General features: G+C 39.4%; 1 protein-coding gene across 1 annotated transcript in view; it reads right to left on the reverse strand.

The window, feature by feature from the left end:
• Positions 1-24,596, reverse strand: part of LOC124186667 (guanine nucleotide-binding protein G(o) subunit alpha) — a 34,554-nt gene extending 9,958 nt beyond the window's left edge. The window contains exons 1-4 of the mRNA XM_046578551.1: positions 23,636-24,596; positions 19,269-19,563; positions 7,224-7,266; positions 5,680-5,821 (exon numbers count right to left, since the gene is read on the reverse strand). Coding sequence (XP_046434507.1) covers positions 5,680-5,821; positions 7,224-7,266; positions 19,269-19,386 — 303 coding nt within the window. The 5' untranslated portion in view covers positions 19,387-19,563; positions 23,636-24,596. The remainder of the gene's footprint in view (positions 1-5,679; positions 5,822-7,223; positions 7,267-19,268; positions 19,564-23,635) is intronic.
• Between the last annotated feature and the right edge of the window lie 2,533 nt (positions 24,597-27,129).

The raw sequence follows: 27,129 nt of genomic DNA on the forward strand, positions 1-27,129 counted from the left end.
TCTGTTAACTCTTACGATCGGTTACGCGTAAACGGCATCGCACGTTATAACGCGACTGACTGTTTGAAATATAATAAATATATTGCGATAAAAATTAAATGTATAAGTCTGATAAATCGTTGTACCTGTATAGCGTCATGTGTATCAGTATCGCCGGATATGGGATTTATTTTCAATGGACGTAATAATAGCGGGTACACAACCGATAAGACATGTGTATTATAAAGAGAAAGGGGATTTGAAAAGTCGCTTATTTGACCCCGAACAGAAATTGAGTACAAATTTTGCCGCGGAGTGGGAAAATTATTACCAGCAAATGGCGACGCGTTGTCCACTTGAAGAATTCGGAACATTGTCAAAGTGAATTTTGTGTGCGGAAATTCGTGAAAAAATTGAGAAACACGAAGATCGATGGAACAAATTTACATTCCAAATTTCATCGATACTCGTTTGTAACGAAAAGAGTTATAACACATATTTCAAAGTTGATTTGAAATCGACCGCCATTTTAAAATGAAAAATTGCAGGAGGTCGAAGAGATTTAGTGCATGAAAAAGGATAAAAACAAAATTCGATCAACCATAATCTTTTCGGTATTTTACGTCTTCTGTTTTTTCTTTCATAGTTTTCTACGCTGAATGGACAAAGTGGCATGTATATGTGGGACGTTATCTATACGATGCGTGGGTACATATGTGCACGAGTGACGAGCTAAACATCATGACGCAAACACGTGCGGGTGCTGGCCTCTAGGCTCTTCTACCTTGCGCGATCATTCAATGTCAGTCTTCGAGTCTCATTTCAGTATGGCGTGCCTCTAATACAAAATACATCCGAGAACGAGAGGCCAATTCGGATCGCGGCCAACATCACCGATCTGCACATCACACGATCCACTTGACCTGGTGTTTTTTCAATTTTAGATTTTTTTTTTCTTACTTAATATTCATCATCAGTCGAATACTAGATCTATGTTAGAATAATAACGGTACACCTATGTAATCCAATTGGAAGCAATTGAAATTGTTTACGAGGTGTAACAAATTCAATAATAATGGGTTGCGATAAGGGACAGTTTATTAGATAGATTACTATAAATGACGAATGTTGGAGCAATTATAGATACACGTCAGAGACATCGACGCCCGATATTTCTCATCTTTGTTTTTTTTTTGGCACGCACTATAAGCACATATAGTTTTGTACATCACAAATGACTCGTTCGTAAGTGAGGAGAACAAGGAAATAAACAACCATCTATACACCAATTTGTTTCTTACGTCTTATCTTTTCAATTTTTTTCCTAATATATCTGCTACTCATCTCTCTCCGTGCAATGGTCAGTAACCAATAACAACGAAACTTCGAATTTCACAAATTCGCGGCTTCCCAAGCGATGATCTATACTTGCAACCTGTTCGATATATCACCCCGAGTACCCGGCTAATCTGTACCCGTATACATGTATATTCAGTCAGCAACCTGTGGCTGATAGTCGGGGAGTCAGTGATGAATATTGGCTACCTGCTGCCTGTAACAACTGACAAGAGTTGGGCACTTTGCCATCCCCCGTGAGAGCTTCACGGCTCGATTCCAAACTCGACCTAACTTGATTTCTTTCTCTTCCCCCTGTCCATCCGACAGCTTTACCTCTGTATTCCAAACACTATGTGTCCGTGATCCGTTTCATCGCTATTTCTCGCCTTGATGTTAGTTGATTCAATCTCGAATTTTCACAAAGACATTTTCTAGTCATGTGTTTATGAAAACAAGAGTCACTGCGAATTTCACAACCGAGATCAAAGTATCCACTGCGGTTATTTCTGGAAGGCTGGATTGTTCTCCTCAAGCTTCAAAAACACACCGACTATGACTATAACATCGACCATGATGGCCCGAAACTGAAGTGTGCTGGTTGTTAACACAACTGCGAAGTAGTATGAAGGAAAACTCGCCGAACAGAATGTATCTAATTGCGGATAAATGGGGATAAAAAAAAAAAACCTTGTACCATGAAACCGCAAGTTGTTACAATGTTTGCCTTGATTTCCAACTGGCGTTTGACGACGATATGTGGGTCGACTGGGAAATGGGAATGGGAAATCCATTAGTCGACGAGGAAGAAGAGAAAATTACGTCAAGGGTAACCTTGACTAGGCCCGATGAGGTTGAGGTTGAGAAACTGTCAAGGTAATTGATGCGAAGCCAACATGCAACAGTCCGCACAACAGGTGAGTGACCTCCCACGGCGCGCGGTCTCGCCTTGGCTGTCTCATTCGAGCATCGTGTACCTACAGGCATAATACGACGCCGATAACCCATACAAATTGCATAAATAAGCCGCCTTGCCCGTCACACAAGAACCTGTTAGGAGGAAAGCGAGTAAATGAAACTTTGGCGGAAAACTGGAATTGTGGATATCGAATCACGACGAGATTCCATGAAACAATCTTTATGCATATACGTACGAACGATCATTATTATTATTTTTTTTTTCTCTTCACCAACACACGGTCTATACACGCATACAACTGTGGTTAAGTGGGCATGAATCACGTTTTCCTAGACCGCAAGTAGCGGTTTTCTTCACGACTCACCCAAGGTACGTGGGGTATGGTGTATTATATTGATTGAATTCTTGATATACCTACACATGAGTCCATATTGACGATTAGAGAAAAGAAATTCCTTGGCTTTTAATCATGGCCATGGTGGTAGGCGATAGAATGATTAATGCGGTGAAGATAAAGAGACTTTTCGATTTCTTTAACCGGGTTTCTCCCTACATCCATTCGTGACAATGCGATCGACCATGTAACCGAGGAAAGAGTGTACAGTGTACAATAACACGACTAGGAATGATGTGCAACAAAGACATAAAGTACTCGATGCACGTAGTATCGCAGTTGAAACATTCATTACGTACCTACCTTGATTACGCCACGGGTATAATAATTGGATCATACTTGATGCACAAGTGTGAACAGTGCGAGTGTACAACATTATTACAATCTACTGACGTGGTGACACCGGAATGGACTGTTGATAAACTCCGTCCCGGGTGCAACGAGGAGAATAACGATTAAGAGCACGGTGGCGATAAGCTCGGCGAAAAACGTAACATGAGAAACGGTTTGCCTCGTGCCGAGTGTCTCGGACACGTGGAGAGCAAGCAATTGGAATGTCATCCCGTATACCCGCGAAACATTCGTCGAATTGATAAACCCTTGGAATATCCGCAGGTCTTTCGTTCTCCTTGGACAATGTCTGCACGGTGCGAACGACCGTTCGACCTGACCCCGAAATGACCTTTTTTCTTTCCACTGTAATAACGGCGTGCCTCGGATGTGCCTATAAATAGAGAACTGGTAGTTAAGAGAAGACCCCACACCATGGCCCAGCCGGAAAGATGGGAAAGGGGGAAGGATGGTACGAGAACACGTTTCGCTGGGCTGCAAGACCGATCAATCGACCTTTTCAACCCTTCGTTAGCTTCGAATATATACCAAAGCTGCGTCCCGCGCCTCCGTTAAACTCTATATATATATATATACACAGATGTTGGTACTGTGCGACAGCAGAGAAGTACAGAAAGGTTACAGCGTTCCGTGACAGAAGAGCACATCGGCCTTTTCCATCTTCAAATAGGTAATGATCACAGTTTTGCTTTGTCGTCCTCCTACGCAAGGGATGGATGTCCAATTGTGACTCGAACCGTTTATAACATCGCATGAAGTGTATATCATACAGCTTGTAGATTTATTACCTGAATCATCATCTCTGAAGTCAATATTAAAAAGACATTTGAATCTCCTTTAAAGAACGGTGTAACCAAAGTGACGACGATCTTTCAAAAAGGAGATAAATAGCGGTAAAAAAAAACCATTCAACTACAGTGGAGGAGTTCGCTCGTACCCTGACGAGTACCCTGCACCACTCTCACCATATTCAGGTATATAGCATCGGGTTGTGAACGGTGGTTCGAGAGCTCAGAGATTCGCCGCAAAACAATCGGAAAAGAGGTGAAGGAAGGTGGTGGATGGGTGGATGTTGCACAAGGGTGAAAATAACAATAATAATATAAGAGTCTCGTTGCGTTGCAGGGTGCAGGCTAAGCGTGTCGAGGTGTACGATATTTAACACGTTGTTCGATGACTGGTTTGCATGTGGAGGAGGATGTAGAACCCTTGGAGAGGTTCGTTCGTTCGCGTTTGGCGGCTCTATCGAGTGTTCGAGCAGAGAGTGTAGCACCTGCCGACACCAACGCCGATAATTGCTTCATCTTTACCTGTTGCTACTCTCCTGTTGTACTACGATACAGTATCTATGTACTCTCTTCTACGTATCTATACATATGTACATATTGCAGGATATACGTATATTGTGAAGCTGGTGCTCGACCCGATGTACGATTTATGACACAGGAGGACACGTGTCGTTGAGATATTATCGTTGTTGTGCAACATTCGAGGCATCGTGCATTTTGTTTTTTTATTTTTTTTTTTCATTTTATCACGGTCAAAATACGCTAATCAGTCTGATTTTTTTCAATGTCAAATCAAATCCCTCGCGAGAAAATTAATTTTTTAACATTCACTTTCGTTTATATTTGTTTTAACATTTTTTTTTTTTTTTTTCAACGGCTTTCATACCGATTAATAATCTTTTTAAAAATTTTATTTCGAATAATATTTACGGCCACAACCGTGTTTACATGGTGAGGACTCTTTTTTTTTTGCGAAAACATTTTCAACCGTTAACAAAAAAGAATAGAAAAAAAAAAATTAAAACACAAGCGAACGTTGAAAAATTATTTTTCTCTTCTCCGCGAGTGTTTTAATTTGATATTGAAAAAAAATATCGTACCGATTAGCGTATTTTAAACGTCGAAAAACAAAAAAAAAAAAAAATCGCGACAATCAGCTATTTTTCGATCGGATGTCGGAATACCGACCGAGTAAGCAAATCTCGTTCCGCTGTACTTTTCTTCCCTCCCGAACAGTATAATTAATATCTTTACTAACGAACATTCGGAAGAAATTGTTGGAAAGTTTGTTATTCTGCTTCTTACAGTCGTTGAGGAAAGTTGACGGTAAATTTTTACGGCAACACTGTAAATAATACGTTGCCCATCTTATTTTCACACGGTTTAAGGTTATGGCAGACCGCACTATATAATCCCATATTTTCTTTACTATTGTTTCAACAACATTGTCAACTTTTCTCAGTCGACACAAGACAAGGGCGATGACAATCACATTCTATGATTTTTCAACAATTGATGTGACTTTATCGCTTGTAAGAGGAAAAAATATAGTTTACAAAATATCACTCATACAGATATCGAATTCAGTACTACGCTTGTTTAACAACGATGTTGGATTCCTCAATTTCTCAGTTGATTTACGTCCAGGGCGAATATCTTTTTCATTACCTTCGCAAGTACGAATAGATGAGAAAATAACTTTCCGGCACTTTCTGCCTCGATAAACAGTTTTATTTTTTAGATTGAAACTTTTCTTTCCACTATAGCTCTTGTCGTACTTTGTTGTTGTTGTTGTTGTTGTTGTTGTTGTTGTTATTGTTATTGTTGTCATTACATTTGATGTTATTGTTGTTGTTATTATTGTGTTGAAAATAAACAAGCATGTAAACAAGCAAGTCCCGGGAATCTCTCACCTCTCGTTCGTTGGTCGAAAAGACGATGTTAAGATTGGGCATAGCTCTGAGAATGGCGACCAGAGATTGTATCGTATTGCTGTAGACAACCGGCCTGTACTGTTTGAAGTCTTCCGGCGTGAATCCGCTCTCGTGGATGATTCTGAAAACAGTAAAAACCGTACAGGAATAAGAAAAACAATCCTCCCATTGTTTCGGTTCTCGCTTCTTTTCGATAATTATATCTTTCCTCTTTGAACAATGATTGTTCTCACGGACGATACAAACTGTGGTACAAAATTATCGTTCAAGCTTTTACAGGAAGTTGCGGTCGTTTTGGGGTCGCGCGACCGCCCCCCATAGCAATAACAATAAACACCTGCGAGAATATATTCATGTTAAATATATTACGCAAAAATTCTACGATTATTGTTGAACAATTGTATACAGTACATTATATATATATATAATATATATACTTCGAGTTATTCGGAGCACAATTTTTGTATACTATACACTAATATTACAGCGTATGAATAAGGATATGAATGAGATACAGAATTTATTCATTATCGCCAGCCACAGGCAAAGCGTGATTATTCAAAGTAATTATTATTTATAAACTCTTTCGACCAGATTTTTCATCGGCAGCAGCGCGAAAAAGGCGACGAATCGCATTTTGAACATTACTTCACATCTTCTTCGCCAGTTTTCCGAAGCACAAATTCGTCGCTCACGATCAAATAAATACTCATTAATTCTTTTTGTTCTTTTTCTTTTCCTTTTGTTTGGTTCTATGTACAGAACTTTTAAATTAAACACGCGTGTGTCTAACTCTAACGCGGAAGTAATATTTTATACAAAATTCCGACGAAAAACCGGCGAAACTTTGGAACTGACACTACGACAAGAATTCGTAAAACGATTCGAGATTTTTATCGAATGGTGTTTGTTAATTCATCTTTTTTATTCCAGACCGCATCGCTTTCAAAGATCGTTTCGATTCACTCTTTCTAATTGTTTTGTTTTGTTATTATCATTATGAATATAATGATAAAATAAACTGGACAAACAAAATATATTCGGACAATCGGACAAATGATTGTATATTTTAAAAACGAAGCAGAATCAAAATACATATATTTAAGCTTGAAAGCTGCAAGACTGGCCGGATATTCCGAGCAAGATTCTTTCGTACAGTTCGCGGAACACAACAATCTATAGATATATATACATATATTACACATTGTACATATTACAAAAGCATCTCTTGTTCTCGGATCGCAAAGAAGAAAAGTGAAGAATCGGTTGAATGTAATGTAATGACATGTAACGACAGTTCTTTCGGAGAAGGCCCTTCGCAATAATAATGTTCTATATGTATAAATGATGCAATTGACACAGTTTCGATTAGCGGAGATATTTTTTTTTTTTTTTGCTTTCTCTCACATTCATCCAACGATGAGAAAATTAATATGTGACAAAACGATGAAGAAGGAAAGAAATATCGAAATTCCCATAATCATTGTTGCGTACGTAACGATCGTAATGATAATAACACTTACTTCATCTGTTTGACGATGGTACTCTTGCCGGACTCTCCAGCTCCTGCGAACATAAAATATAACGTACGAATTATTACCCGCTTCGTATAAAAGAGAGATCAGTTATAGTTCAAACAATTCGTAAATAGGTGTTGCGGCAGAAATAATTAATTCTCGTTTTCAGTTCAGGGTCGATAAGACAGGTTTCGCTTTAACCGTCCGTCGGCCATGTCGTTTTTTACTGACGTTGCCGGACAACATGGCCGATCTCGACCAGGACTCTTTTTTCCCCCACTTACGCTGGGGCTTTGAAAGAAGTTTGAAAAAATTTTGGTAATCAGTTTCAGATTTTCCAATTGATGTTACAAGCAGCCTGCACTTAAAAATGGCGTACGGATTGTACGGTAAAAAATTATCGAAACAAAAGCGTGATACAACGTTTCAAATAATGTCTCACTAAAGCTAATCTGATTTCATATGTGAATAAAAAGTTTTCATAATATACAGATAAAAATTTTAAAACAATTAATTTCAGTTTAACTGCGATCACTTTGTTTTCACGTTGACAACGCCAAAGAAATCACATTCCGTGATGCTTTTTTCTTCCTTTTTTGTCGTACAATTCACACTGCAAACCCACTTTTTACCAACAATTATGACTGATTTTATTCGCAAATAAATTCGCAAGTAAATTCTCCAGAAACAAACCGAATTAAATTTTGTGTAACGCACCCCCCCCCCCCCCCCCCCCCCCAACTAACGAACTGTACAATAAATTCTATCCCACGCAGACGATGTGTAAAGAATTCGTTAGCAAATAAAATGGGTTATTTTTCATTGGAATCGAATGAACTACATCGATTTTTCTATAGCAAAATATCATAACAACGAGATTCCTCCGGCATTGTCGATAACAAAGTGTTCATTGGCACTTTGAATTTGTTGTTTTGAAATTTTTTTTTTTTTTTCCGGATAAGAAGGACTTTTTCCAATCGATTAGACTTGAATAGTTCCAGCTGCATTTTTAAAATCTATACAACCATTCGACTTGTACGCCCTTGCATCATCGACACAATTATCAAAAGGATAATAAAAATCATCAATACACCCAACGCGTACAATTGTCAGAGTAGCGACAATATTGCTCATATAAAATTCCCCAACTTTTTCCCCACGAAATTTAGATAGCAACATCGGCCAGCTTCTATGACCAAAAGCTCCAGAAGTCGTACGCCTTGAATATATAAATCTGACTAAAAGAAAAAAAAAAAAAAAAAACACACGATACCTCTTCGCTTCGCACAACCAATTAGAAATCAAACAACACAATTTTTCCGAAAGTTTAGATCAACTGAATTTACCAAGTACAGCTGAAGTTTAAAAACGATTTATAAGAAAAAAAAATACATACGTTTTTCCCTACATACGGTCCATCATAATTCCCCAACTTTTCCCGATTTTCTCGGTCTGTCAACTGTATACATATACATATATATATATACGCATGCGCATATGCAAATGCATGCCTACGGGTAGGTTATGGACATGCGGTGGAAATTGCTCGATAACGCGACTGGGATATCGGCTCATTATGAGTTTCATAACGAATGCGTACATATACATATACGTAAAATGTGGGTGAAGCGAAATTCTGCACGCGCCTGTGTGTGTGTGTATGTATATACATATATATATATATGCGTGTGCGCGTGTTCGCATATACCGGCGCTTTATAGCCGGACGTGACGCGATGATGGCGGAACTTGCTTTCCTGCCTACCGCAAGCCTCCCCCTCTTCTTACCCGAGCTTTATACTCCGTCGTCCACCATCCCCACCTCCTCACTCTCACTCTCTCTCTCTCTCTATCTCTCTCCTATCCCGCCTTTAAAAGCTCTTCAAGTTAAGTAGTCGCCTGTAATAGCTGTTACAGCTAACAACATAGACCTCATCCTCGCAAATCTCTCTGCATAAAGCCGCAAGCATATACATACACATGTATATGCATACGTGTACACGTTGTTCTTGCGTGTATTTTACACCGATTTTTTTTTTTTTTTTTATACACACGCGTACACGCGTATAAACTTGCGGTGCGCGGTTACTGAATAAATTCATCACAGGGCGTGTAACGAATACGTAAAAGATGATGGTATGATCTGTGTGTAATATAAGCTGCATAGGTATTTGCGCGAACAAGATATTTGAGAATTCTGGTTCAATAATACCCGGCGTCAAAGCGACGACGCGGTTGTACGAATCGCAATTTATACCAATTTTCGGTACGATTGTAGAGATTGTTTGATTGACAGTTTTTGTAAAATATTAACAACGTATTGTTACAGACCCGATGCGATTTCTTCCCGGAAAGCTTGTTGTCCAAATTTTCATTCGATTTTCCTGCTCATCGATACGACGGTATTTCGGGAATTATTTGATAATATAATCGTTCCGAGATATCATTCATCGGCTCTTTCATACCCATAAAATCGCTGAACAACGAATGTAAGCGTTTGAGATAATAAAAATAACGATAAAGGATGAAAAGAAAGTACAAATCACGATCAAGTCGAAACGGAAATAAACAAAGGCCGTTGAACTTGATGCCCAAATCCGGTGACAAGTAACAAGAATCAAGTTCAGCACGAGAGAAATACTCTACTGTAACAACTCGGAATTGAAATGACAAAAACCAAAAACCTCTTTCCTTTATTCCAATTCTTTCTTTCCTTCGTTCTTCCATCCTTGGCAATTAACGAGAAGCCCGTTAAGTCGCGTGCGCTTCGAAGTCGTCAGGTATACGTCGTGTTACATGTGTACATTTATGGTACATGCAGAATGTTAGCCATCGGCAAAGTGTAGGTACGTTATACGTAAGGTGGAGAGTGCATCTCGAATCTGGCTCGTTAGTCGATTTGACACGGTGTTTCATCACGCGAGGCGAACAAGACGTGACGACGTCTTACGACGTGACCAGCTGCTGCTTGAAGATGTATTAATTAAGGTGTGCACGTGTATGTATATCAGACTGTGTCGAGAGGAAATCGACTATTTTTCCTTTCAAGATTCAAGTCGAAAATATTCTTCCAAATGACGAAATAAAACAATGATATTACACAAGTTCGAACTCTTGATAATAATACTTAGAGGTCAAATGTCAACAAAGGACCTTGAATAACTTTCGAAAGAGTAGATATTAATATTAAGAGCTGAAACTTGGACGGCAATTTTTTTTTTTTTTTTTTTTACCTCAATCGGCACAATATTATGGACTTGAAGTTTGAAAAAAATAGTCGATTTTTTTCTTATACAATCTAATATGCATATACGTAATGTAAGTATGTACCAATTTACCACTCGGTACGCATTTAAAGCGCTTTTAATGAATTTAGAGCCAGTCTGAAGCAGCAGAGAGATAATCGGGGTGGTCAATTCTGCCATGCTGAAACGGTTTAGGTATCCCATGCAAGTTATAATCGTTCGTACGACGTGAAAGAGAGCAGCAGCGTTACGATGAAACAAGAATATTCCACAGCGCCATCACCGAGATAAGAAGAATGCAGAGAATATACTAGGCGAGAGAGAGAAAGAGAGAGAGAGAGGGAGAGAGAAAGAGGGGGAGAAAAAACGAGGCTGAAGTTAGTAACGTGAACGTATCGAAACGTTGAAAGAAAAATTACTATTTTCTTTTACCTTTAGGATAACCGAAGAAATTGAATTTACAAAATCTCGAGTGTTTGTTGATGGTTTTATAAATTTCAGCTAATCCTGAAGATGCAAAATAACGAGTTTCTTTTCCTAAAGACGCATCATTGCAACAACGTTACAAACTTCGACTTCTACCGATGTTATCTTCTCTACAGAGAAAATATTTCTGCAAATAGTGCAGGGTTCTCTTACCGAATATCGTGTAACGAAGTAACGCGCACAGCATACATCGGATCGGTTCATGCTGCGAACAGTGACTTCGTTACGGGCTTTCGATAAGGGACTAAGGTCAGACGATGAACAGAGAGAGAAGGATCGTAACGCGAGTAAAATGGAAGTAAATAAAATGGCGGTAAAGAGTTGGCGAGTGACGGTTTGGAAAAATCTTACCGGTTACGTGATAATATAAGTTAAAAAGAAAAGTCGATAACAAGCCAAAAATCAAATAACCTGTAGATCTAACTCATCTCGCAATCAAACGAAGACGAATCAGTCTCTTCTACTTTTTAGCAATGAATTTTTTAGTATCACAGTTTCAATAGCACGCAATAGCACAGAGTAATACCTTGACATATTGGGCTGCATTTCAGCACGAATAACTCCCGGTAAGAGTTGATAGAACGCCAAGAAGTAAAAGGCTGGGATACGGACATTGATGGATATAACCGAAAAAGGGTAAGAACGGATGAAGAGACAGAGAAAAAATGCACGGCTCATAGATCGATCGATCAAGCGGTGTCTGTATCGTAATATAATACAATCATCAATCGACGGTGAAGCGAATTCAATATTCGACCGACTAGGTATAAGTTGGAGCAGTAAAGTATAAGAGAAACCTGCCTGAAACATTTCAAGCACCGGAACAACGATGAAAAGTGAAATCTCACACTCGACTTATAAAGATTGTAGATCAATTCATACTCCTATTTACAGGTACTCTGGTACAATCGAGTTTGGTCGCATATAATCGTCGTTTGACGATGGTCGATAGACGAAAACGAGTTCCTGAAAGACCATCATCTGGCCACGATGCAAACAGGATTGATTTCGTTCACGTAACCAGGGAAAATTGAATATCAAAATATGCTTGCGACATGAGGCTGGAGTTAGTTACGTTAACCCAACGAGACATCAGGGCAACAAAATCATTTTTCATCAATTTTAGAATAACTTTGCAAGGAGTTGACTTTTCAAAATAAGACCATGTTTTGTTCATCGTGATTTGCTAAATTTTTAACCTTGCTATGCAAGTACGAAGTAACGATTTGTTTCTAAACATGCATCGTTAAGCTAACGTTACTAACTTCACTCTCACGTCGCGACAACATCTGCAATAGGATATTTTCGCCATTCATCATTGGTCAAGGTGCAGATTCGCTAGCTGCGGTGACGACGAGTCAAACTTGAATAGTTGCAGGGTCAAGGACGCCGATCGATCAGAAATGGAACGGCTGGTACCGCGATTCGACTCTTTGGTTGCGTATTTCTTTCGTTTCTCTTTATTTTTTTTCAATTTTTTTATTTTATTTTGTTTTTCACGGTATTAAACTATCGATCGGCGTCGCGTTATCGATGAGGCGAAGGCGATCTCCTCCCCCCCCCCCGCTCTTCCTCACGGAGCTTGAGGCAACCCCGGGCTATTAATCGGATATAGAATCAGGCAACAGTGTCGGAGGATGACGTCACGTGCGGGTTCTGGTTATAGCAATAAACAAGAGCCGCGTTCCCTCGGTTTTCACTTATAACCAACGTTTAACACCCCGCGACCCGCCCCGCATCGGCAGAGTTACTCTTTTCCGCGTTTTTCTTCCTTACGAAAAACCAACATAACTACCGCGTCGCGGCAAAACTAGTTTTGTGACGCTGCACGCCTCGCCTAGTTTAGAATTTGCCTAGGAATATTGGGGAGAATTTTCAACCAGATATTGACAAGTAATGATGGAATTTGAAAAATTTTCGGGTCAGCTTGAAGGCGATACAAGGCAATGTTGGTAAAAGGAGGTTTATGGTGATTTTTGGGGAACGGAAATGCGAAGTTGTGCACAATTTTATACAGTGGTTTGTTTGAGCCGTTAATTCGCGCTTCCCACCTTTTTTTGCAGCTTTTTATTTATCACACTACTTTTTTGGTAACAACTGCCAATTTTTTTTTACTTCCACATGGTCTCTGAAGTATCGCTAAGTCTGCGGAAAAAATATAAAATTCATTTATTTATCAGAATTTTTTCAAAATTTTTCTCCTTGCTGTTTTTGTTTGTCCACCATATTGGATCCGGCATTTTGGATTTTCGAATTTCGAGTTCAGATTCGTAATCGACGACTCGAAAAACCATGTGACCTGAAATTTGATCAAAATCAAACAACTTTTAAAATTTACAACCGACATATTGGATTTTCGAATTTCGAGTTCAGATTCGTAATCGGCGACCCCAAAAGCCCACGTGCGCAAAATTTCAAGTGAATCGCACGTATGCAAAAAAATATATGCATGACAGGGTATTAAACCGTGGTAAAATTTCATCTCACCACTGCCTTCGCTAGCTCTCCGATTCCCATATCACCAACAATTGTTATCACCCCCTCGTCTTAGCCGCTGGGTGTGAGCAAGATGCCGATGGCTGCTCGCCCCCTGATCTTCTTGAAACCATCCCAACGCGTCGCTTCTGGTCTCTAGCAAAAAACTAAACGAGCCTCGAGCGCCCCCCTCTTCCCTTTTCGATCGACCAACGATGATCGTTAACCTCTGACTGAGCGTTAGTCATTCAACGATCGTTAATTACCGTCTAACCGCCACAGCGCATAGTCAACGCTGAAAATGATTCATTGACGCTTGTGCGTTCAACGATCCCTTGTTTTTAACATTACACGATATTACTATTGCCGGTCCCTCTCCAAACTGTCAATAGGTAATTATTTTCAGCGCTGCAGCTTCACGGTATTATATACGAGCAAAGAACATTTGAATAATTGTAGAGAACGCCTTTGTCCCTTTTTGCAGTTTATGCAGGTTTTTGTGTACTATAGGTTCGTTTCCTTTATCTTTTCGTGCTTTTTTTTTCTCAAGCCTGTCCAAACTATGCTCTTCAACCGTTCCACGGTGCAGACGACTCGACTCTTCTCTTGGTCTAACTCGTTGTACAACAGGGCGACAGGGAGGAATAGACGCAGAATGTACAAGGTAGGTACCTGTAATGCCCAAGAGACGACGCGATCACGTGTAATTGGCCATTTCGCACAATGCAATTAGCCAGCGGCGTACGGACCTCGCATACACCATTCACTGTTATAGGTATGCGTAATAAGTTGTATTCAGTACCTATACCTGTACCGATCGGCAAATGCTATTGTGAACCAATTCACGTCGCCTGGTTAGCAACATTGTGTCTGTTTCATTGTGAAAAATGCTTCTGCCGCCGTGCTATAACAGTTATACAGTCGCGACGAGAGGTCAGGAGGATGAAAAGAGGAAAGATCAGGGCCTCGAAGAAGGAGGAGGTGGAAGACTGGCACAGTCAGTTGTCAGTCAGTCAGTCAGTCAGTCAGTCAGTCAGTCAGTCGCCAGACGACCAGACAGACAGATGCTCGTCTTCGTTTATGCCTTGGTAGCTGCCCCCCAACTAGTCGCTGTACCTTCGTACCCACCTCATTGCCAACATACCGTCACCATGTGTCGCCTCGTCGTACTCACTTTCAAGGCAGTGGGAGATATTTTTTCGTCGAGGCTTGTAAATCACGCCCGAAGTTACTTCTGTGTAATAATAACCGTCGTGAGACTGGAGGCTCGGATAGCGTGCAGAGATGCAAAAAAACAAACCTGACGAGTTGATTCCTCGAAGAATTTAGATGGTAAAGTTCTTTTGCGCGGACACTGAGCGACCGAGAGTTTTCGAGTTACGCTAGTTTTAACGGCCGGCCAATCAGGTTCCCTCCACGTGACTCCGGCGGGGCGGGTCTAAGCCTACGTCGCGCTGCCTGATTGGTGGACTTGAAAATTCTATAGTTTGAAAACCGTAAGTCCCAGCGAGTTCGGGTAAAGGGATTTTAGTCTCGGTTTTTTTCAAGGAATTCACTCCTAAAGTTTCACTCCTATCCAGTTTAATCAGACTTTATTAGAAAAGTCACGTGCTTTGAAATTTTTTCCCGTTTCATTTTTTACTCCCATGGGAAAAAGACGTTCGTTTTTAGATCACGAATGAGAGGAAAGATTATATTCGTGATAGGTGAAGAAATTGTAAATAAGGGGAAAGTTATTGTATCATGGAAAAATTCAAATTTCTCAGGCAAAAGCGAAAGAATTAGCTATGCAGGTATAACGCTGCATGAACGGTTTGGTTTTCGGTTTTTAAGTATTATAATATATGTATGTATACCTAATTTGCCTGCATACGCATTTTGTTGCAGGTGTTATATTTCCCACGGTGTTACAGCAGGACAGTCCTTTGAAGGGTTGCGAGACGGGGTAAAAAAGACAAGAAGATGAAAAATAAGAAAAAAGGAACGAGGATACAACCCAGCAGGACTTAACCTCTGAGACTTTTTTCTCCACCCAAGTCGGGAGTCTGTGTTTGGAATGCAGCCAGAAATAGGCGAGGAGAAACGAATAACGCGAGCAAGAGACAGAGGAGAGAGAAAAAGAGAAAGAGATTGAGAGAGAGAAAGAGAGAGAGAATAGCAAACGTCAAAACGCAAAAATGCTTCAACCTAAAGATTATTCAATGGTAAGAAGATCGAAGTGAAAAGCGAAAGGAAATACAAATACCAAGGATGTAAACGCGTTATTAAATTTCGCACGGTGTATGTATTTAATTAACGTATCTTCTTTGCTCTATATTTAACATCGGCGTGTTCAGTCTCAACGGTAATAGAAATTGGATACAGTTTCTGAAAGCTGGTACGACGCGAAATGTACCGTTACATTTTATTTTGCCAAAATATCGTAGCGTCCGATCCGCGAATCGGATTCATTTCAAACGTTAAAATCGCAAAACCGCGTAATAATGACAAAAAATTTAACAGTCTCGAACGATTTCTTATTTTTTTGGATTTCTTTAAATACATATTAGAAATACATCACGAGAGAAAAATTGTCAACCAGAAATTTCCACCGTTTGAATTTTGTACTAATTATAGTTATTTGGCGTAAAAAATATCGCGGCTCACTTTTTTGAGCTGCTCAATCGTTTGTAGAATAACAGCTAAAATTATCCACGTCATTCAACTAGTGCATAAAAAGATGCTATCACAGTTATCCAAAAATAAGTGACATAGTTACATATTTATACATTTATACATTCAAATATACTTCGACATCGAATTCTATACATGTGTGTAATGAATTATACTTCTAGCCGTAGTCAGAGCCGAAGTTTATTGTGTGTCAGATCAGATTTTCAATTCAACTACGTAATAATACCGAAGCTTTCGACGCTAACTGTATTCGTATGTGATTATTTTATATTGTGTGAAAATGGAAAACTCCGGTATCGCGACATTAACAAAATTTTAAAATCTCCTCCAAACGAGTTGACAAAATGGAGCTATAAATATATTTATGTAAATTAGGGTGATTTTTCTCAACTTTATTTTCTTACGTACCCTTCGAAAAGTTATTTTTTATCATCAAACAAAGCCTCGTAAAACCGGGACTCGGTAGCGAAATTCTAAGAGGTGTCTCATCCGGTTTGAATTTTTCAAACACGCTAACCGAAATATCTCGAAAACTTTACGACTTGGGAAGCTGTTTTTGGTTTCATTTTATAGATAGTCAAATTTTCTATAAGAAAAAGGTCGAGACAACTATACACCTAAATGTTCATCTTCAATTCGATACGAACGTTTAAAGTTGAGTGAATTGAATAAATGAATGAAGACGCTTATTACCTAGTCAATTTTCATCCCACCCGTGTTCGAAGCTGATATAAATAATATCACGTAGTAGTCACATTTTTTAAAGAAAATTTTATTATCCGCAAAATAAAATCAAAATTCCAACTTCTCAACTTGTACAGTTTTCAAGATATTTCGGTTAGAGTGTTTGAAAAATTCAAACCGGATGAGACAGCTCATAGAATTTTGCCACCGAGTTCCGGTTTCACGACGCTTCGTTTGAGGCTAAAAACTAACTTTCCGAAGGGTAGGTAATGAGTAAGAAAAAAGTTTGAAAAAAAAAAAAAAAAAAAAAAATAACACCCTAATGCGTATACATATATGTATATAGGATAGTTATACACGTACCAAGTGAATTTAACATTATAGTTTCAGACAGGCCTCCCGGGTGGATGGATAGATAGACGGTTAGATAGATAGATAGATAGATAAAGAGAGTAAGAGAGAGGAGGAGTGCCGAAAATAGAACGACGAAAAAATAGCACCACCCCACCCCCGTTCGTCAGTCCGTCCGTCGTAACGTAAACAGAAAGAAAGAGATTGCACGAGCCGATGTGAGGAGGAAGAAGAGACGCCGAAATCAGGGGGACACATTGCCTTGATCTTCTCGTATTCTCTTTCCACAATTTCTTTTTAAAACAATCATATTCTGCGACAGGAATCGTGCGATATAAGACGATGTACTTACTGCCCGCGTCATTTTATTGCAGGGCAATAAATTGAGGATGTGAGAATTGTGCGATATAGTTAGCAGAACGAACGTTACGAACTTAAAAGAGTGAGCATCGCAAGCCCCGTGTAAAATAATACGTTGTTGGAAAATGTAGGCGATATCTATGGGTAAGTGTTGAATTACGGCGGCGTTTTGAGGGGGTCAACGAGGCTGCATGGGTAATTATTAGAGCCGGAATTGTCGGTGGTAGCAGCGGAAGAATTGAGGGAATTAAAAGAATTAAAAGGCCCACGGCCTCGAGGTTCGCGCAATTGTGACAATAATACAACTAACTAAAAACGCACGCTATGTAATTGATCAAGTCATGTTAGTTGTACCTCACACACCTACATACATGTATATATACGAATATGAAACAAGATAATAACCACGCGCGAATGCCGTAAAAACGATCCGAATTTCTTTCTCCACATTTCCTACGTAACGGGTCAAGTTTGACATTCCTGAAATCTAAATCTCTTAATGTTCTACGTATATATATGTATACATATACATGAATATATTACGTAATGTGTAATACGGCCGGAATTTTTATTCTTTTTCTACCTCTTGATCTATTTCTTTCTTATCTCGGCTGCTTATTGTTGTTATTATTATTATTATTATTATTATTATTGCTTATCTTCACTTTCTTTTTTTCTTCTCTTTCCCTTTTTCTTCGAACTACAGGAAATCTCTCGACTTGACTTCCGGCAAAAATATTTTTCACAAAGACAATATTTGTACACCACCGCGTGTATATGTTTATATGTGTACGCACGTATACCCTTACAACTTATAGAATTCAGTCCACGCTTTATCGTAGCGGTTGTACAGTAAGCAAGAAATATAAACATGTGAAGAAAATTTTTACAAACATTTTAAAACGCTATCTGCAGAAGGAAAATGCCCTCTGCATGCTGGGCAACAGGTAAATCCTAAACTCATAAAAAAAACACCTGCCAGCAAACTGACTGCAGGCTGCTTTAGGTATAATAATTACTTGTAGTACAAAATTTGTATGATGAAATTGGGGAGAAGGATTAAGGTGTTTTTAGCGTGAGTGTCACGTGACCGATTTAAGAGTTTTTATGAGAATCTATCTATTTCTTTTTTTTTTGTAAAAAGGTGAATGGATTTGGAATTTCTTGTAAAATGATGGAGCCATTGTCTAAAAGTGTGCTCTGGTCAAATAGGACTGAATAAATATCGAGAAAATTTTTCATCAATTTATTTCACCGCGAGACGGACTTTGAGGTTATGTTTTTAAAATTATTCGATTACTAATTCGTACGACAATTTGTCGGTCCTAGGTGACCAAATCTTACTTCCTGACATCAAAACGATCGGATGACGAAAAATTTCAATCCGAATCGATGTTTCATGAAAGAATAAGACGGCTTCTGGTGGAAAGAAAATGGGTCGCGTGACACGACGCTGAAAACACATGAGGCTGAAGTTAGTAACTTTAGCGTAACGAAACATTTGAGGAAAAAAATTGCTACATATTTTGCAAATTTGTAGTGACTTCGGAGTGGCCAAGTTTTGAAAATGTGAATTACCACTTTGCCTTATTACAATTCACTGCATTACAAAGATTCCTGAAATTATGAAATAACGGGTTTTAAAAAGCGTGAATCATTGCAATAACGTTACTAACTTCAGCCTCGTGAAAAACACCTCAACATCACAATAAACTTATTCAAATAAAACACCGCAGCAGGTAGTCGAGTACCTATACGATTAATGTCAATCAACTCACCGAGAAGCAGGAGCTTGATGTCCTTGGCGGCCTGGATACCATCCTCCTTGAGATTCTTCTCGATCTGCTTGCTGCGGGCCAGAGCGGCCCGCTCTTCCGCTGACATGGCGCAGCCCATCTTGCCGCAGGTTGCCTTCACAAACGCCACCCCCGCCCCTTGTTATTCCACCCCCGGCGATCGGACACGACGCAACCCTCGCGCCCCCCCAAAACTCGTCGGCCCACCGAGCTACCTTCGGCGTCGACCACCTCGGGACGCCGCCACCCTTACGCCTATTTCCGGACGATCCTGAAACTGATTCGTGCGATGCCGAAATTATTATACAATTAGGACCCGGATAAATGTTTATTCAAAATTACGAAATATGTACACTTGGGGACAATGAATTTAAGACTGTTCATTTTTTACACTAGACGGTTATGTTGGCAACACGGAGAAACCTACAGCGCAGATTCGACGGCCATGGGTTATGTTATGTTTATTGAGATGGAGTTTGTTTCGCGCTCGGCCGACTGTGGCGCTGTAGGTTTCTCCGTGTTGCCAACATAACCGTCTAGTGCGAAAAATTAGCCGTCTCAGATTCATTGTCCCCAAGTGTACATACTTACAGTATAGACTTACGAAAAAAATAATAGATTACTTTATTTGCGTATTTTAATTTTCAACTCTATATTATACGTACATATATGTCAAAATAAAGTGTGTTATACTAGACAATATGTAGTTGTTATTTTTTACTCCATATTTTTTCCACAAGCCCATATTATTTATGTACATATTTTGTAATTTTGAATACACACTCATCCGGGCCATACACACACACACACATATATAATTATACATTTTGTGTTAATCAAAAATCATCTCGATGCTTTTACAAATATGATAATTTTACTTGTTATTATATACGGTGATAGCCGTAAAAGTTGGGCATTTATTGAATCGCCGTATACTATAATATAGATTATACATGTATATGTCCTTGAGAATAGAGAAATAGAAAAATTAAAAAGAATGGAAATATAATCAATGCGCAACAAACTTGGATATTCGATGCTTCGTTTCAACGATCGCTAGATCTAGTAGATCGATTTGCTTTATTCCACTTTTCTACTCATCACAATAAATATCGTTGTCACGTTTTATAAGAATCGAATAACATTTAACGATATCAATGCGATAGAAAAAGAAACACGTCATTATTTTGCAGTTTCAGAATTACAAAATATTTGAGTTTCATACACTGCTGTATGACGATCTACGGAATTTACAGATAACCCGATATCTTAACTTGCGCAACATCGACATTTTTTTTTAGAACATGCATTGTCGTTACATCAACGTTACGAACTTTAATCTCATTTTATTATATGATTTTTCCCATAATGTGCCGCCTGCACAAAAGAAAAAACGTAACATACTTCCCGCTTCTTTCGCGGTTATCATGCTTGTACATTAAATTGTTTTATAAATTCTTTGCCGCCGGAAATTATAATTATGACGTCTTTCAGTTTAACAACCAGCATTTGTCTATATATACCTCTATATATATATATATATATATATATACACAACGGTATACAAACATGCAAAAAAACACGTTGCGGTTTCGGATCTCGATAAAAATCTTTTGTATGCAAGATAATTAATGTACATGATATGTTTCGTCCGATGCTTTGGCGTTATCACTTTCTCTCAACAATTTTTTTCTTCTTGGTGGCGAAATATCAACAATATAAGTCGTACAAACTACCCCCCCCCCCCCCCCCTTACTAACCAAATTAGGTATATATATAACATATTATAAATACCGGCACGCTAATCCAGAACTTTGTTTATATTTATGTAAACACTTTTAAATCCTACAATCTGCACAAAAATAAAAACCGAGTTATAATGTGAAATACAAATTATGGCAATCCTTTAAACCTTCACGATAATTAGGTATTGCGTCATTTATATATATATATATATATATATATATATATATACACACACATTAAAAAGTGTATAATACGCCTTATGATTAGTATGATAATACGGATACCTGTATAACCCGTAAATTATGCAACTTCCCGTGTAAATTATTATACACTACAACGAGTACAACGTACGTATGTGCAGTACTGCCAACTTTTCACGACAGTAATAGATATGACTCTCTAATTAATTCATCTATTTACATTTGTTGTAGATAAGGTACGCATGAATAGTGAATTAGAATTAAAAAAAACTTCCGCTACAGTCGAATTTAATTCTTCCTTATTTTCGACTCCCATCTTACTACGTATAACATATACATATGTATGTAGGTATAATCCTCACCGTACGTATTATACCGCATTATATACCTACATCGCTGCGGAAGAGATGCGTTAATTTAAATTTGACCCGAAATTTCCGGACTTCAGAGACCGTTATACACGTATCTTGCCCCGCTTCGTTAAATACTGTACATACATGCACGTAACATGTGTGCATTTGAAATTTATCTACCTCGTACGTTGCTTTCGTTTTTTTTTGTTTTTTTCTAACCGCTTAACAATTATTCAAGACTCGTTACGCGAGCGTCAGCGATTCTCTTGTAAGAACGCGAGATACGATTCTCGCAGTTGATAACACACATGCCATTAAATTCACGAGGATGAACCCTAGCATCCAGAATCCACAGCGAAACGTTCTAATGTTCGTTCGAATAAGGTAGCGAAGACCGATAATCAAAATTTCGTGAAAAAACCTTGAACCTCCGATACTTTTATAGAATTAAGAGGATGAAACTAAAATGCATTTTTCCATTTCCAAAAAGTTTAACTCTGGCTGCTAGCTACAGCTTCTTCTTGAATAAATCGTGAATGAAACAATCCATTTCGAACGGAATCTAATCGATAATAACGAGATTCTAATCGAAATCAAACTCGAGTTAAATTTTCTTTCGTGCTCCCTAACGTGCCTTATTATTGTAATTAATATACCTACGTAAAAAGAAAGGCGTGACGAAAGTAGCAGAAAAAAAAAGTCGTCGAAAGAACACGCAACGTCGGGCATGCAGCAGCTTGAACGAGGAACAATTCGTTTTTCACGAAGTTAAAAAATCGACCGCCGAGGTTTTCCTTCATTACACATTTGAATCTCGGAGGCGGCGTACAACAACGGTACGAAACGTATATACATACTTGTGTCGGACATGTACGCACGGGGGTGGGTATTTATTTTAAGAAATATGAGCGTGTATGTAGCAGCGAACTCGAAAGCTGCCGCAGAGGCGGACCCGATCTCCGGATTCTCCGGCAGGCACTTATTCATCATGCTTCATTGGTGGGGGTCGCCGGCTGCCGATGGATACAGCAGTGAAAAGCAGCGGCAACTCTGCGAAGAGCGAACCAGCAAACTAGCGATTCTCCGTTTCGTTCCCGGTCCTGAACGACGAGAGCGGGGCACCGCGGTAAAAATCCCGTTTTAATCTACACCGTATCTATCTACTATCTACCGCAAATAATTACGCACCGACTACGCGCCGCCGCGTCGACGTCCTTTCATTGTCGGTTTTCCTCTACTTGTTCGCGCGAGTCCGCAGATCGAAAACAAAATTGTTAACGGGATGTAACCGCGTTGCGCGACATCTACATCTTCACAATAAACTGCATGCTCTGTTCTTATGCATCGTATTACAGATCTATGCAACCTATGCTCTTCGAATAGTTATTTTCAAATTTGAATTTCGAACGTTCGACCGCGGCTTGCTTCGAGCCAAACGTCAACAGCAGACGATCGTTCTCGCGCTTCGTTCGCTCAACGACGATTACGATTCGTGACGCTTTTCGAATACTTGTTTCCAAATTTGAATTTCGAACGTTCGACCGCGGCTAGCTTCGAGCGGAACAGCAGACGATCCTCCTCGCGCTTCATTCGCTCAACGACGATACTGGTTCGCCGAAATATCACCCCGAAATTCACTCTGGGCCTGCTCGGAGCACGTGAAGGCGTGCACATCGAAGGTACCTGCGAGCTATTGACTCCGAGTCCCGAGCGGGCGCGAACGGGAAACGAGACGCGGGGACGGAAAGACGGTGATAAGCCGACATCGCGAGGGATCGAGCAGCGGCGGTGGCACTGCACGCACCCTCCTACGCACGCCACCAGCGAAGCGGCGGCCGCAAAGCAATTGACTCGCCTCTCTCCCCCGTCCGAGGAGCGGAACGCCGCCCGCGTTTGATTGGAGTGCGATATTCGAGCCTAGGGAGTCGGCGGCGGTTGTTTCCCTTATTTTTTCATTTTCATTTTCTCTCTCTCTCTCTCTCTCTCTCTCTCTCGTTCTCTCCCTCTCTCGCTCTCTCTCTCTCTCTCTACCCTTTTCGTCATCACTTACTTTCGAAGCCACCCCGCGAACTCGGAGACCGATGAAACGGCTTCCTCCTCGCACGTCTCCTGCTTCCTATGTCCAAGGGTGGTTAAACCGCGCCGTTGCAGCACCACGGAACTCGGACATTCATACACCCTGGACTTTCGACTCCGTCGGATCGCCTGGCTGCCTCTGCCTTTAATCGTATCACACTGCCTTTGCGGGTCGTTAACTCCCTGCTTTATTCTCGAATGATGGATTTTGAATTTCGATTATTATCCCCGTAACGATGCGTTCTCGTTTGTATTGTACCGTTTTTTTTTTTTCGGCGATAATTATATCACCGTGATATCGCGACGAGAGAATTATTGGGGATTTTTTTTCGCGCACTCCCGGTCACTTGTATTTTCCGATACTATGTATTTGATCGATAATTTGAGAATCGTAAGCCCCGGCACAGCCCCGTCTCTCAGGAGGTGGGTTGGTACTTTTTACACAATCCAAACGGGGGGTATACGCTCTGCCGTTTCTCCTTACGCGTTTTTTGAAAAAAAAATTTTATTTTTTTTATATGTATATATATACTTTGAATCGTTCACCGGCGACGCGCGGTCACTTCTATTTTTCTTCCAAAACTACGAGTTGATATCACTTCTCCCTCTGGCTCTCTATTCTCTCTGGATCTACTCCGCCACCTCCTCGCCGTTTGATTGATGCATAAACACTCCCGAATACTCTTCCGTTTATATATCGTCCCGCGCGATTCGCCCACCTTTCTTAGGTGCCTTCTTCGCTTTCTAACAGCGAAATCGAGCTACGCCCGGGCTGTGCCTTCGTCGTGACTCTAGCTCTCCTCCCCCTGCGGGAACGCGATACAAATTTTTCTAAAACCGATCGAAAAACGTCTTTTGACAGCGGCAGGCTGGACGCGTACTGGCAGCTACCTCGACGCCAGCGACCTCTCGCCCCGCCCGAACCTTCGCTCGCTGCTGGGACGAGCCGGCCGCCCGATCAATCCCACGCACCAGCCCACGGGCCCCGCGTCTAGGCAGAGGACCGAGATCCTGTTTGCTAGAGATTCAAACTACAGCCTGACGACATCTGACGTCGCTTGCCCGAACCAACGGTCGCCACTTCGCTCGGCCGGTAACGATGAGAGTTACGGTACTGAAATACTGCCGTAAAGATAGGACGCGAAGATTTGAAACGGGGCGGGGGGAAGGCTGACTGCTGGGATTGTTAAGACTTTTGATTGCTTGCTTTCAAATTATATCCGTCTTGGCAGACGAGTAAAGTATTAGTTGATAAGCTTCTTCGAAGGAAAACAAAATTTGCGTTATTTTTAAATGACGCAATAAAAAATATCGTTGTTCAACGAAACGTGTCGCGAATTGTCTTCTTTTGCAACTTGATTATGGAGGCTGTATGCACACATCTCAAATCCTAAATTGCTGTGAGGGATATACGTGGTAGAACGAAACGATTCACGTTTGGCAAAATGCCAATATTCACAAAGTTGAAACTCATTGACGAGAATTATTCAAATATTCAGAGTTTTAACGGTGAATATATAGACATATATATATATACGTATGTACACCACAGTATCCGGTGATAGTTTGTTTTTGTGTGTATACTATCGCTTCTTGGCATGACATCGTGATGTATTTCTTATTTTATTCTATCATTAATTACTTCAATTTCTTATTTCTTTCGCGGTTGAATACGAGAACTTTTTACTGCGTTCAATGAACGTATAATAATGCAACGACGATCCCGAATCTTAGTTATTTACAGAAGAAAAACCTGCGACTTATCTCGTTGTAAACTGATCAAATTTACAGTTCAATAAAACCTGAATTTAATTATTCAGTCGTTTATTTATTCATTCATTTATTTCCGTTTACACACGGGTAAAAATTATGCCACGATATAATAATGTATCAACCTATTAAAATTCTACATGTATGCCGTGCATGTGATATTCTGCCTGACAGACCTTGATCAACACTTGCTATTTTGCACGAACGTACTTAATCTCCTCCACCTCCGCCTCCTCCTTCTCCTCTTCCTCCACTTCCTTCTTCTCGCCGAACTTTTGTAACGTACAACGTGTGTGTGTGTGTGTGTGTGTGTATAAATAGCAAGATCTTTTATACAATTGCCTAATAAATAATAGTTGGCGTATCAAAGTAACGACCGCTTGCAGTATAAAGATCGTATATTTATAAAGTTTGGATTCAAAATGAAAAGAACATTGGAAGCTGCACGGTTAGATCAAGGCTGTATAATTCGAATTGTAGATGGTAAATAAGAGAGAGAAATAGAAAAATACGAAATACAAAATTATCAAGCCTAAAGTAACGCCAGTGAATATGTGAAATTACGGATGAGGAGATAATTGAAACAGAGTTTCATAGTTTTTACATAATAATTTGATTATCGCAGACTCATGTACTGTATGTAGTATAATATATTTATGAATTTTTGTATGCATAGGCGAATCAGTATATGTATAGGATATATATATATATGTATATATTATTGCAATATATGCTCTTTTTTCCACTGTACTTTATTGAAAATAATATATATATATATTTATTATTAATATTTATATATATATATATATTATTTATTATGTATGTACGTATATATTTTGGTTATTATCAAACAACACATGACATTCCTGATATCATATTTACATCGAGTGTCTATTACAATTATTCAGTTTAATGTATTATCATATCGTACAATAGATATTATTACATAGTTATAGGTCATTTAAAAATTTGTGAAATATGTTAAAAGTGCCCAACTCTACATGTCGTATAAGGTGTGTATATATATATATATATATATATTATATATTATATATAGTATATGTATTAAAGGGAAGGCTCAGTGTTACGTTCGAACATCAAACTGTATCCAATTAATGATGATCGATATACGATAATTAATTATGTATTTCGGAACTGCATCAATTTGTTTTCTTTTTCTTTTATAATATACAATCTGCTCGACCGCAACAATCAAACCGTCCCGTGCTACTGTTGCTGCTGCTGCTGCGGCTTCGCTGTTTCATTATACAGACACTCAGAATTTTATTCAATTGCACCTAGGCATCGTAATCAAATCGGTGCGTGAAATTGCGTCATTTGTACCAACAGTTTCCAGTGAATTTCTCATATTTTTATAACCAAGAAACAACTTATCGAATGATTTTTATGTAGTATTTTTTTTCATATCAAGTGGGTAAGAGATTGTTATATTTTTCCCCCTAGTTATTCATATATACCTGATGAAAATTTTTTATTTTAAGGGGCAATCGGGGCGCGTTTGCAGCGTTTGAATGAAAATTTCGCAAGCTGAGTTCTCTGTTTTTAGACTCTTCGGCGAAGTTGCAGAAAATACATCTTGCCATCATTTTCGAAAAATTTGGATAAGACGCGATTGCACGCACAGATAACCGATACTGTGTGTATATATATATATATATATATATATATATATATATA

This window comes from Neodiprion fabricii, chromosome 1 (assembly GCF_021155785.1).
Source record: "Neodiprion fabricii isolate iyNeoFabr1 chromosome 1, iyNeoFabr1.1, whole genome shotgun sequence".
Lineage (NCBI taxonomy): Eukaryota > Metazoa > Arthropoda > Insecta > Hymenoptera > Diprionidae > Neodiprion > Neodiprion fabricii.